The 14370-nt window shown below is 39.3% G+C and overlaps 1 protein-coding gene and 1 pseudogene across 4 annotated transcripts in view; both read left to right on the top strand.

Moving 5' to 3' along the window:
- Positions 1-9112, top strand: part of CLC-D (chloride channel D) — a 43697-nt gene extending 34585 nt beyond the window's left edge. The window contains exons 14-23 of one of the 4 annotated variants that reach the window (XM_088960768.1): positions 1365-1516; positions 3419-3554; positions 3630-3761; positions 3862-3939; positions 4025-4080; positions 4218-4304; positions 4399-4543; positions 4657-4758; positions 4837-4878; positions 8709-9112. In XM_088960768.1, the coding sequence (XP_088816894.1) occupies positions 1365-1516; positions 3419-3554; positions 3630-3761; positions 3862-3939; positions 4025-4080; positions 4218-4304; positions 4399-4543; positions 4657-4758; positions 4837-4878; positions 8709-8717 (939 nt within the window). In that variant the 3' untranslated portion in view covers positions 8718-9112. Of the gene's footprint in view, positions 1-1364; positions 1517-3418; positions 3555-3629; positions 3762-3861; positions 3940-4024; positions 4081-4217; positions 4305-4386; positions 4544-4656; positions 4759-4836; positions 4884-8708 lie in introns of all 4 variants that reach the window. The other 3 variants (XM_088960766.1, XM_088960767.1, XM_088960765.1) reach the window with 3 other exon arrangements.
- Positions 9113-13322: 4210 nt separating this feature from the next.
- LOC148879274 (granule-bound starch synthase 2, chloroplastic/amyloplastic pseudogene) lies at positions 13323-14015 on the top strand (annotated as a pseudogene).
- The last annotated feature ends 355 nt before the right edge of the window (positions 14016-14370 follow it).

Below are 14370 nucleotides of genomic sequence, written 5' to 3'. Positions count from 1 at the left end.
TAATAGAACAGCAGGCCCTAAAGGAATGAATCTAAATTAATTAATTTCTTGTGAGGTGTCCCACTTATTTATAGGGGGATGCCACTTGTCCTATTTTAACAAGAAGGCTATTTTTCTTCCTTTAACCACTTGAAGTGGGGGGACACATGTCACACCCTAGGGGAGAGAGTTACTTTCCCTCCTCTAACCACTTTAAGTGAGGGGGAGGGGGCATATGTCACCTTAGGGGAGAGAATTATTTTCCCTCCTCTAACCACTTTAAGTGGGGGGACACATGTCTTCCTAGGGGGGAGAGTTTTCTTCTCCCTCCTTAACCCACTTTAAGTGAGGGGACACTTGTCACCTTAGGAAGGAAGAATTTTCTTTTCCCTCTTTAACCCATTTTAAGTGGAGTGACACTTGGCACTTTAAGAAGAGAGGAGTGGGGAGTTATTTAACCACCTCCCCCCTCTATAAAAACCCCTCTCCTACAAGGAAAAGGGTCTAATGCCATTTTGCTGGCTAATTCTATTTAGTTGATAGAATTTACATCAACAAGAGACAAACCAAAGGAGAAAGAAGAGAAGGTTGTGGTGTGGAAGAAAAGGGAGAAGAAGAGAAAGAAGAAGGTAGGGGTTGTAGTATTCCTCCTCCACCTCTTCATTATGATTCTCCTACAATTTTCTCTATTGGACTTATGTCTTTCCTTACTCATTTCACATTTCTTTGTTTGTTGTTATTATTATTATTACTTTTTCTTCTCCTTGTCTCATTTTAATCATATCTGAGGGAGATAGCCATCTACAACCTTGTTCATGAAACTTGGCTGATTATGGTTCCTCGCAACCTGTTAACCTATGTGTGAGGGGGAAAACCGTCTACAACCTTGTTCATGAAACTTGGTTGATTATGGTTCCTCACACCATGATAATGCACATAACCACAATTTAAAGGCCATTTTTAGCCTTATTGATGAAATATGGCTATTTATGATACCTATTTACTTGTTATGTATAAAAAGTTTGTTTATTTGTTTGCTGGTTTTCTCTCAAACAAAGAGGGAATATATACTAGAGAATTCTGTAGAAAAATGATACTTAGTTTAGTCTATTCATTTGAACTTCTGAATCAGAATCGAATGGTTTTTTCTGCCCCTAGTAGAGATGTAATTAAGGGAATATCTACGTGATTTTCTGAATGGGGCTTACCCAAATAACAAAAAAACCCAGTTATTAGTCTAGTTGGGTGAATTATGTTATGTGAGAAATTATACTAAAAAAAATTTCCACTAACAGTAACCAACTACCCCCTTCCTCTGAATGAGTTTGGATAGTTACTACTCCTTTCGTGCACAAACTAACTTCTCTTTTGGTGCATGTATCTAGGTTATGTTTTACACATTAGCAGTGGTGACATTTGGTACTGCTGTTCCAGCTGGTCAATTTATTCCAGGAATAATGATAGGATCAACATATGGACGACTTGTTGGCATGTTCGTGGTCAACTTCTACAAGAAACTCAACATTGAAGAAGGAACGTAAGTCTCTCTCTCTCTCTCTCTCCACACACACAAAATGTGCTTATGCACAAAGCTGGATTGCAAAATGGAGATTTAGGTACCCTAACTTCTTGGAACTGATTTGTCATGGAATATTGTTATGAATCACATATTGATGGATTATAAGTTTCCTATGGTAATCTTCAAAGGCTACCACCACTTATGGTATTCTAATTTCTAAGATCTGTCAAATTTGATATCTGGGAAGAAAAATGTCTATTGTGTTTTACCATTTTTTTTTTTTTTTTTTTGTGTACCCAGTTTCAACTGTGTTGATATTTTAATATTTTAGTCATGTAAGCAAAACCATTGCTTGGTATAGTGGTAAAATTTCTAGTTGACAAGTGCGAGAGCACAGTTTCGAGTTTGAGAGCATCCACTGTGTCAAAAAAGCCAAGGGTTAGGTTTGTATCCACTCCACCCCTTCCAAGACCCCAGATAGCTAGGACAAACATTGGTACTGGCCTTTAAAGATACAAACATGATTTGCATTTTTTCTGACCTTAATTTTGAGTCTAGAACTTTGAGTATAGTTCTATTTACTGCATCAAAGACAACATAGCTTCCTCTACTTGATGCAGAAATGCAAAAACAGATTTTGAAACCTATCTAGTTATTTGATATTTAAGTAGAATAAATACAAAGCAGTGATAAGTTAATTTTAGTCTAAAGAGGCTCTTTTGGACTATAAACTAGGGCCTGGGGTAAAATCTTTTATACTAAGAAAGTTATTGACAATAATGATTACAGGACCAAGAAGACTATTCATACTGAAGACTTAACCTGCTAGCAATGTCATCCATTAAGAAATCTAATCTCGTCCTCACACTAGAGCTTACATAAGAATATTTAGAAAAAAACTCAGTTCTAACTTCTTAGTAGTGTGTTTATGACCACTTCTGAATAGTGGCTTGATTAAAGACAAGAAAGTAAACGCGCAGAAGACAAAATGCAATGTTATAGCATTACCCCCCACCCCCACCAAAAAAAAAAAAAACTACTGCTGCAGCATGCTATGGGAGGCACTGTTCACCATTCGTGGTGGTTAAACAGTCAAGTCTATTCTTTTCCTTGATGAATTTTCATTTGCTTTGGTCATTTACTTTTGTAAAAATATGACAGTAATTGTCCATCTAAATTTATGAGTCATCTAATGGAGGTAGAGAATGTTCTCAGTCTAACCTCTGATTATTTATCTTCCTGTTTAGCTTGTTTAGACGCTTTTGCCAATTCTGCTTCTCTTTGTGGTTTACAGTTGTTCATGTTGACTATGTAGGGGTATTTTTGTCTTTATGCTTATGTTTAAGTTGCTGATGTGCAAAGTTATGTTAGATCTTATGTCCCTCACTTAAGTAGGGGCAAAGGTGTCATTTCCAGATTAATAGAAATATAAAAACAAATCTGGCCGAATGGGAGAGACTGATTTTTCTCTCTTGTTCGAACCAGAACTTTCTCTCCTATTCTCTTCTTCTTCTTCTTCTTCTTCTTCTCTCTCTTTTCCTCTTTCTTTTTTTTTTTCTGTTGTTATCACTCTAACAGAATTCAAGGGCAGACCGAATTCTAAACAGTCTCCAAGTTTCAGGATATCTTACAAGAACCCACTATATTCTTTGGGTCTTTGATGCTTGAATTATGTCTACTTTCATTTTACCCATATGTTTGTACCTGCATCAATGTGGAACTAGACATGATTTTTGGTGGCGTTGATGTAATAAATAATATTTGCATTGTACACCATCTTGCTTCAAAGTGTTTTTTTCCTCAACCCATGGTGGAAATCTGTCATGATTTTTGGTGTTGTTGGTTCTAATAAATAAGATTTGCATTGCACACCATCTTGCTTCAAATTGGTTTTTCCTGAACCCATGATGGAAATTGCAGGTATGCTCTACTTGGTGCTGCTTCTTTCCTTGGAGGTTCAATGCGGATGACAGTATCCCTTTGTGTGATTATGGTTGAAATTACCAATAATTTGAAACTCCTACCTCTCATAATGCTTGTTCTTCTTGTATCAAAGGTATGTGTTAACTCTTTTAATTCTATTATTAACATCTAGACAACGAACCAACCTTGCTAAGCCTTTCTTTTGCAGGCTGTTGGCGATGCTTTCAATGAAGGTTTGTATGAAGTGCAAGCTCGGTTAAGGGGAGTTCCATTACTTGAGTCAAAACCTAAATATTATATGCGAAAATTGACAGCAAAGGAAGCCTGCAGGAATCAAAAGGTCAGCTACTTAGAGTGCTTTTCAATTTCTTCTTTGTGCTAATATCCCTGCATCAAGATTTCAACTTAAAGGTTAAAGGCTTGACTTGTGTCCATGGAAGGTTGTCAGCTTCCCACGTGTTGTTAAAGTTGCAGATATAGTTTCGATTTTGCAGAGCAGCAAGCACAATGGGTTCCCTGTGGGTGATTCTGCTTTTTCTTTGTCTTCTCATTTAATATTCTTTGGATCCTTTATAATTATTTTAATGTCTCCTTGGCGTGTAGGTAGTGGATCACACAAAGAATGGAGAGGCACTTGTCATTGGACTCATACTTCGTAGGTATAACTTGCTTAACCTTGTTTGCATGCTTTTTATGATTTTGTTTTTGTTAAAAACAGTAATCTGCTTCAACTATCTTCTGGTGTTCGGGAATTTTAGTTGGGAATTAAATGTACTGTGACTGGTTCTTGCTGCAGCCACTTGTTGGTGCTTCTGCAGTCTAAAGTTGATTTCCAGCATAGCCCTTTGCCCCATGATCCAAGAGGTGGATCCGTACCAATCATGTAGGTGGATGCTTAATATTAATCTTAGATCTTCCCTTCATACTCATTTTCCAAAATGAACAGAAGTGGCTAAATGCTCCAGACACAATTTCAGTGACTTCGCAAAGCCTGTCTCCAGTAAAGGGATATCCTTAGATAAGATTCATCTAAGTCAAGATGATCTGGAGATGTACATAGACCTTGCCCCTTTTCTAAATCCCTCTCCATATGTTGTCCCTGAGGATATGTCTCTGGCAAAGGTAAGCATCATTTTGTATTCAGAGGTTTGCTCTTTATTTGCATATTGTTGCATGCACTGCTATACATCAATGAAACATTGTTTATAACAGTGTGTATCATACTGGTATTGCAGGTGTATAATCTTTTTCGTCAATTAGGATTAAGGCACATATTTGTTGTCCCTCGTGCTTCTCGTGTTATTGGTTTGATTACTAGGAAAGATTTGTTGGTGGAGGTACCTAGCTGGATTCCTTAAATGTCTTTCCTCTTGATTTATATACATAGTTATTGACAATTGCTGCTTGGAATGCAGGAAAATGAGGATCCTGCTACAGTGGAGCTTCAATCAACTAGTGTAAGGTCTTGATGCAGCTATACCCATATTATATCTTCACCGTATTCTTATAGTTATACCATGGTATTTTAAAAATTTGAATTTGTGGTGTAAATTTCTATATTCGGACAGTATATACATCCCTGAGCTCGTGGTTCATAGATAGGGGTGGGGTGTGAGTATGGATTATAGAAGAAAAAGCATTTCAGTTGGGCCCCAATGAAACACTGAAACATGAGTGACAGTAGAAAGGAAGGGTCCATTTTGGTCACATCGTCAGACTATCAAGTGTAATTTGGGGGGTGGGCGTGGGGGTGGGATGGGGAGATAGGTGGATTTATGATTGATAAGGTGGAGGCTGAAGATGCATCTAGAAAGAAGAAACAATGAACCCAGTGAAACACTGCTGAAACATGAGTGGTGGCAACTGTGCCTTACTGTGGATGAACCCATTTTAGCAATCCGTTCAATCTCAGTAGGTTCCATAATGCATTAAGAAAAATGAGTTGCAAAAGAAACAATGATAACCTAGACATGGAGCCATGATTCAACTCAAGCATTAATTGAGTAGGTATTCACATATGTTTCAATTCATTTGTATTCTAGGTGCCATGAAAACTAATATTTGACAGATCCTTAGAGCAATACAATCATCAATTCCCTATACGAAATTGTTGAGATTTCAAGTTACAAGTTTTGTTGAGCAAGAAAAAAATGATGGATTAAAGAAAAAAATGATTGCTAAACCTGGGATTTTGTGCAGATACATGTGGTTTATGGCTGTTCTATTTTGTCTTTCTACGATTAGGGGCACTGAACACTTTACCTCTCTATGGGGCAGTAGCAATAGAACTGCTCAAGTTTGTTTTGTGTTCTCCTCATTTAGAAATGGTATTGAAGGAAAATTTGTCTGATCTGTTATTTGCAGTACCAGGATGACTGCTCACCATTATCTACTCTTGAAATATGAGTACCTTGTGTGGCTAGGTTTTTTCACCTAGTGAAGGAAGATTTATAATTTTTCTTTATCAAGAAGAAAATGAGTATAAATGCCCTTTAGAAGAAAAACGTTACTTGCTTTTCCATTGTTGAAGTTTGTTGAGCATAGCTACATCAAGTTCTTTTCATCATAGATGGTTTTAGAAACTGTAAATAATGCTAAAGTACTGGAAAGGATAATGTAGAAGGGATGATAGTCGAGCTAGTTTAACATGCATCTCAACTCAAACCCAAAAAAGCGCTATTCCAATTATTTGAGGCTGGCTATACAAAACCTATTTAGGATGTATTATGTAAATGAGTAAATCCCATCAAGAGGCATGCCTCCTGGCAAAATTTCAAGTCTTAAGTTAATTGCTCACCACCTCAACACATGTCCACTTTGGCCTTCCTGTTGCTCTTCTGGAGTCTTCTATTTGTACCAAATCACTTATCATTGGTGCACTTATCAGTCATCTTTGCACCTGGTCAAACATTCTTGATTGAATTCATCTCTCTTTTCTCTTGACCAATTGGGGCTTCTCTTAAGTCTTTCAGGAGCATTCATTTCTAACCCTTAATCTTTTATGTCTTTCAGGTGCATTCATTTTTTGGATTTGTTCTTACATTTCCAGAAAATGAGTATGGCTATTTTTTTTTTGTTTTTTTGATAATTAAAATTTTCATTAATTCAGAACTTGAATCTGATACAAAGTGAGCATAGCTAATTTTTTTTTGACAGGTAGAAAGTGAGCATAATGTCACGGGGTGACACAATGGGGTGCTGGGCTAGAGGTTTTCTAGATGTTTCTTGAGGCTTTTAGCCAATTCTGCATGTTTCTGGGGTGTTCTAGAGTGTTCTGGGGTGTTATGGAGTGTTCTGCATGTGTCTAGAAGGGTCTAGATGTTGGTGGAACTCTCTAGAATCTTGTGGAACAATCTGGGTTTGTGTAGAACAACCTAGAGGGGTTGGGAGCAATCTAGACTTCCTCTAGAGTATTCTTGTATCTTATGGAGAAGGCATCCCCTAGAAGAGTGTAGAAGGTAGAATGTTCTAGAAGTGCTTTTAGATGATGCCAAGTGTACATAGTTCTAGAGGATTCCTGGCGGGGGTTAGTGTATAAATAGGGGTCCCCTCCATTTGCAATAAGCATCCAAGTTGTAAGAGCATTCTTTGAGTTATAAGCTTTTTTCTAGTGCAATACAATATCTTCCTCTTACAATATTTGGTGCGTGTCCTTAGCACTTAAGCAACCTAGCAAGAATGGTCTTGGGCATACAGTTTGGCCGACTTACTTGGTGGGCCAAGTGAGTGCCACACAACTTAGCCAACGGGAGCAGTTGGGTTATGACAGTAAGCTAGGATGAAGATAGTAGATGGTCATATTGCTTGTCCAAGACCTGGATAAAAGAGGGATTTTTGGGCTGGGCTTCAGCCAAACCAGTATTAGCATGGATCCCATAGTTCTGAAATAGGGTTTGTCTGCGGGTAAATAATATGGTTATCTTGAGACATTGTCTAAATAAAATATGGGGAATATCCTGTTTGCATGTATTTTGTTGCACAATCATATGGGCTGCATGGTCACTGATCAGTTTTCAGCAAGAAAAAAGCCTTGCATTTAGGGCTGTTAATGGACTGGATATTGGTCCAGCCTGATTTGATCCAATAGGAGTCCATTACTGATGGACCAAGTTTTAATTCAGATTGGGTCCAATCCAAACCCAGTTCTTTGACACTCCTCTTTTCTTCTATCAGTGGACTAGATACTGGTTCAACCCAACCTAGTCCAACATAAATCCATTAGAGATGGTCCAGGTCCAATCCAATCTAATAAATACTTAGGACCATTAAGTCTGGATTGGTCCAATTCAATATGTCTTATTGGACCATCCAACCTGCTCAGATTGATTTTTGATTTGGATGGGGTCCAACCCAAATCCGGTCCATTGATACCCTTATTTGCATTTGGTTTATTTGGTTAAAAACCGAACTGAATAAACCAAAATTTTAAAAACCAAATTAGAAAAATGAAAACTGAACCGAAACCAAATTAGAGGAAAACCGAAATAAATGAAACCAAAATTTTTGGTTCGGTTTTCGGTTAAAACTGAATTTAAAAAATATATATACTATTATTATATATTATATATAATTATATATATCATAACATAATATATAAATATATTACATATTAAATATAATATGTTATGTATTATATATTGCATGCTATATAGCAAAGTTTTGTTAATTCGGACTTTTTGGTTAACCGAATTTCTAATTCTAAAAACCCAAACCGAAACCGAAATATTTAAAAACTAAAAAACCGAACTGAATTAACCAAAAACTGAAATAACCGAAACCGAAATTTTTGGTTCATTTTTTCGGTTTTAACCGGATAATGCTCACCCCTATCTCTTAGTATTTTATCCAGTATAAATAGTTTTTTCTTTGTTTGGTAAAATATTAACTATAAAATTATGTAAACTAGTTATATAATTTGACCAGGGTTCACAAATCATGGAAACGGCCTCTTTGTTACGTGCAGGGGTAAGGCTGCGTACATCTGTCCCTCCCCAGACCCCGCATTGGCAGGAGTCTCGTGCACTGGGCCTGCCCTTTTAGTTACATATGCTAGGTGTTTAATTTAACTCTGCTATTTTTCTTGTTTGTTGCCCTCGTACACAGCCCTTGCCACCTAGGACTGTAAACTCTCATATGCAGCTTTTTTTTTTTAATCTTTTGATATTTTTCTCACACAATCATTTTCTTTGTTTAAAACCTTGTAAATTCTGGTTCATGAATAGAAAAAAGAACATAACTGAACCAGTCAGCTAACATGATTTCTGATTCTCTCTATTTTTCTGGGCAGTTCTCGTAGGCATGATAAAAGAGCAGTTGGAAGAAGTACAGAAGCAGAGCACCCACTTCTTGATGGTCTTCTTGTTGAAAATCCATTATAATAGTAGATATGGCTCTGTTTCCCAAGGATGAATTCTTTCAATTTCTTCCTCTGTATTAACCTTCCTAGGCTTAGTGGTCATAGCATGCACTTGATGTGATTCCTAACATGGACGAGTTCATAAATTAGAGCCACCTAACATGGACGAGTCCATTTATGAAACAGAAAAAAGGTATAGTCAGATAGATCATAGAAAACCAGGCAGAAAGCTGTTCGAAAGGTTGGTATATATATGACGTTTGTGGTCTTGAAATTGTATCCAAACTGGCAGAAATTTCTCATTATTTCCAATTAGAAAATTTAATTTCTTGAAACTATGTTACATTCCTATAGATAGCCAGTTGATGATACGTACATTGACAGCTTATGGACTATAGAATTTGGTTGTCTTACGGTAGTATAGTCCTTGCATTCTACATTTCTACAGTTGTGCTAATCAATTATGGGGTCCATGGTGTTGAAATCCACCAAGAATGCTAGATTTTCTGCTTGTCAAGATCCATCAAATAAGTGGGGTAATGCATAAAAAATCAGGTATGATTAGATATCTCTAAATCATCTGATTCAAGCAAGGTTTTGACAAGGCTGAAGGCCGAGGTGAGGCGCAAGGTGTAAGCCTCAAAATATATATTATTTTTTTATGTGAATTATATATATCTGAATTTTTATTTCGGTAATATATTTATAATCTTTTCTATCTAAATTAAATAATCTATCTATATAAATATATAGTTAATTTTATTTGTAATTTGTATGCATTTAGGGATGTAAATTACAACAACCTGAATTTGTTTATAATTTTTTCCGGTAAATTAGGGGGTTGTGACACTTCAGCCTCTCCAAACTCTGTTTTGCGACAAAACTCATTGTACTTCTAGATTGCAGCAATTTGCCCCTGCTGTTACCATCCCATCAATTGAATATATGGAAGTTTCCATGTGTCAGTCATGTGTAAAGTTGTACATATTTAAAACCCTAAACTAACCTGATGTGTGGTTTTTAATCAATTTCTTGTTTTGCTATTTTTTACAATGATTACAATTTTTTATAATTTTTCTTGTACAAGTTGTAGATGATAATGGCGAATTTAAAAGTTTGCTTATTGTTATTGTCAAGCGTCAGCCCAAGACTCTTGAATGGGCAATTTGGTAAGTTTACTTTTGTCATTAATGCCTTTAACTGAGGGGGTTTCGTTTTTGGGATTTTGAGAGTGGGGTAAGTTGGGATTGTGAATCCCATTGACCAAGAAACTTATGTTTTTTTATTTTTTTCAGATTTATGTGGGTATCATGGGAAAAGTTTATTTTCTTGGGTATTACTTGGATAGGATCAAGAAACCCATCTCTTAGGTGGGTGAATTAATTTTCCCATATGGGGGAAGGTTTCCAACACTTGAATGCGAATAAAAGTGCCCATTTTGATGATAAATTGGCTAAAATGGTGATTATTTTATTTACTTTGGTAAATAAAAGAATATGGGCAAATGCACTTACCCAAATAAGTGCTTTCCAAGAAACACTTACCTGGATATGTGCATTTACCTGGGAAAATAACTTACCAAAAAGAGAACGGGGCCTGAGTGTCTGTTTGGGAGGGCTGAAGTGTAGCGGCTTCTAATTTTCCAAGGTGGCCTTAGACAGCTTATAAGCTATGTTTTTTGCAAAATATTCAGAGAGCCAAAATCAGCTATCTATCAATCATTTGAAGGGTTGTCTACTTGAGCCTTTTTGCATAGTTTAACTTGAGCTAGAGCAATTAAAAACAGTTGAATAAGCTTAGTTGAATGTTCAACCCAGTCCTCCCAAACTAGCCCTAATTGGGGTCAAATAGGGGTGGCCACAAGTCGAGCTTTTCATGAATTGTTCGAGCTCGGCTCAGCTTAGTTTAAACCAATCTTCAAATTGAATTCAAGCCTAGTATATAGGTTTGTTTATTAATCGAGCCAAGCTTGAGTATAATAAAGCTTGGCTCTTGAGGTTCACGAGCCTAACATGCATATATATATATATATATATATATATATATATTATAATAATAATAATAATAATTAATTTTTTGTAATCCTAATTTTTTTATATGTATATATATATTTTTTTAATTTTATAAGACATTTAATTCACAATTGAGTTCAAACTTTTGAGCTTTTGACTTGAGTCGAATTTGAGCTGAAGTCTCTAGTTCGAATTAAGATTGAGTTTGAGCTTGATAATTTATTAGTGAGACAAGCTTGAATAATAGTATATTTGGCTCGGCTTGAAACCACCCCTAGGGTCAAAGAAGTGCATGGCCATGTTTTGTTCAGGAGGTCTAAGTGATACAACCCCTTAAGTAAATCGTAGGTGTTTGTAATTTTCCTAATTTTTATACATTTTCAATATTTATTTATTTCTTTGTCAACTTACATATTTACTTCTTAATAAATTTATATTCTTCTTAATTTTTAAAATTTATTTCATTTATAATGTTTTACAAACACGCACAGTGCGTTTGGAGTTGAAGGGATTTTCTCTTCGAGTCCATTAAAGTTTTGACCTGTCATTCAGTCCTCCACTAACCATACGGGCTGAAACTTTATGAGTGAAAAAAATAATTTTAAATAAAAAAATTGATAACTTTTTGAAGCTAATATTGACAGAAATTTCCGAAGCCCTCACGTTCTTAGACTTTAACCTTTCTCCCCCAACCGCACCATTAACAACAACAAGCCTTCGTCAATAGTGTTCAAACCACAATAGAACGGTGACTGTGATTTTAGCGGCAACGACAACGGTATCAACAAAAATTTCAAACACCAAGGGTATTCAAAGGAAAGCTGATATCTATGTCTAGGGTTTTTCATCCTTCCTTCTTGAATGCCGATGACAGAATCGTTCTTTATTTTCTTTTTAATTCCAACAAATAGTAATGTTGTATGAATGTTCGGAAGTCTTTTCTTTTGTATCTAGGCATTCCATTGCAGGGGCTTTGTTATGGTTACACCATTCGGCAGCGCATTGCGGTGTAGTCATAGACAGCAGCACGCACAGCAGGTCGTACAGCAGCAGGCACCGCTTGGCAGCGCTGCATAGCAGCATGCACCATTGATAGTGCGCAGCACGCACTGCCAGGCAGCAGTGGGCATCGCACGACAGCGGCACTATGGCGCGCAGCACGCATCGCTAGGTAGCAACGCGCACACGCCCGACACCGCACGGCAGCGGCACCATGAGGCGCGTGCACGCACTGCGCGACAGCAGCACTGCGCGCACGCACCGTGCGACAGGTTGTATGAATGTTTGGAAGTCTTTTCCTTTGTATCTATGGAATACTAGCGGAGGCGGCATTACATTGCAGGGGCTCTGTTATGGTCACACCATTCGGCAGCGCACTGTGGTGCAGTCATAGACAGCAGCACGCACAGCAGGCCGCACAGCAGCAGGCACCGCCTGGCAGCATTGCACAACAGCACGCACCGCCGATAGCGCGCAACACGCACCACCAGGCAGTAGCGCGCACTGCACGACAGCGGCACCATGGCGCGCAGCACGCACTGCCAGGCAGCAGCGCGCACCGCACGCATTGCACGGTTGCACGCATCGCACACACGCCCGGCACCGCCCGGCAGCGGCACCATGAGGAGCGCGCACGCACCCGACAGCAGCAGCAGAGCGGGGCCCACACGATAGCTCATAGGGGTGGGCCCACCCTTATTTGGATACATCGAGCCAACTCGCCACCAGCTTACCTTATCCTTATCTTATCCCTTATCCCTTATCTTTATCTTATCTTAAGTAAGAGTGAGTTACCATTAGGAGTAGGTAATTAGGAGTTAGAGTTCAAGTTGGAGTTTGAGTTTAATTAGGAATTTCCTTCTGTAATCTCCTATTTAAGGAGCTACAAATTGAAATAAAACATTCAGTTTTTCAGCCAAGAGAAAAGTGAGGAGAGTTCGGGTGCTCTCTTGGACAAATCACCCCAAGGGAGAGTTCGGGTGGTCTCTTGGACAAATCACCCATTTAGTTTCCGCAATAGGGTCTGCACGCAAGGGAAAGCAGGGCTTTCGGACTGTGGACCGACTCGTGATGGGATCCTATGCTCAGGCCCATAACAAATTGGTATCAGAGCCAAACGTCATGGGCGATATGGAGCAGCTGTCTTCCAAGGTCCACGAATTGGAACACCAACTTACAGAAACCAGTAGGGAGGTTCGTGAAGTCAAGGAAGACGTTCGGGAGATGCGACGCCTGTTGGAAGCATTCCTCTCCAACAAAGAAATGAGTTCGGAGGGAATCGCCAACACGAACAGACGCCATTCAGATTGGGTAGAGGCATGCAGCGAACAACAAATCGCTGCCCCTACAGCCGCAGTTATTTCCAAGGATCAGCACATGAAGGATGGAACTGTAAAGTCTCCTCCTTTGGCCGGGGATGATGTCACAAACATTAGTAGAACCTGCAGAATGCGCTCCTTTGACGAAGACAAGTGGGCTTGGCGATGTTGCTGGGGCTTTACCGAAGGCCTTGGCTTGGCGTGGACATAAAGTTATGGTTGCGGCACCACCGTATGGTAACTATACAGAAATCCAAGAAATAGGAGTGCGCAAGAGATGTAAGGAGGGGCAGGATATAGAGGTAGTTTTCTTCCAAGCTTATATTGATGGCATAGATTTTGTGTTCATGGACAACCTTATGTTTCGTAATATTGAGGAAAATATATATGGGGAAGGCCGAGATGATATTTTAAAACGCATGGTTCTCTTCAGTAAGGCCGCTCTTGAGGTCCTCTATTGTAAGTATACCCGGTGCATTCTTATGACCCACAACATCACACACCGGGGTCGTGGTCCAGTATGCGATTTTTGTTATGTGGATCTTCCACAAAACTACTTCAAACTATATGACCCAGGAGGTAAGGAACACTTCCATGTCCTTGCTGCTGGCCTGAGTGCAGCAGAGCGTGCAGTCACTGTAAGCCATGGTTACACTTGGGAGCTGGAAACTAAAGAAGGTGGCAGGGGTCTGCATCAAATAGTCCAACATTATGCACTGAGAGACGGCGCAGTCCCTGTTGTTCATACTGTTGGTGGACTGAGAAATAGTGTGCAGTCGTTTGATCCATTCGCAGAGTCCCAAGCCATGTATTCGGAATGTGAGCTTGAGGGCAAGCTCATAGTCCGGGAGGGGTGTAATATTATGGTCACACCATCCAGCAGCGCACTGCGATGCAGTCATAGGTAGCAGCACGCACAGCAGCAGGCACCGCTTGGCAACACTGCACAACAACACGCATCGCTAATAGCACGCAACACGCACTGCCAGGCAGCAGCACGCACCGCACGACAGCGGCACCATGGCGCGCAGCACACATCGCTAGGTAGCAGCGTGCACAGCACGCACTGCACGGCAGCACGCACCGTGCACATGCCCGACACCATGAGGCGCACGCACGCACCGTGCGGTAGCGGCACCATGATCTGTGCGGACGTACCTGGCAGTAGGAGCAGAGTGGGGCCCACACGATAGCTCATAGGGGTGGGCCCACCCTTATCTGGACACATCAAGCCAACTTGCCGCCAGCTTACCTTATCCTTAT

This window comes from Nelumbo lutea, chromosome 1 (genome assembly GCF_056320005.1).
Source record: "Nelumbo lutea isolate HS-2025 chromosome 1, American lotus-T2T, whole genome shotgun sequence".
In the NCBI taxonomy this organism is placed as follows: Eukaryota; Viridiplantae; Streptophyta; class Magnoliopsida; order Proteales; family Nelumbonaceae; genus Nelumbo; species Nelumbo lutea.
This window is presented reverse-complemented; position numbering and strand designations above follow the sequence as displayed.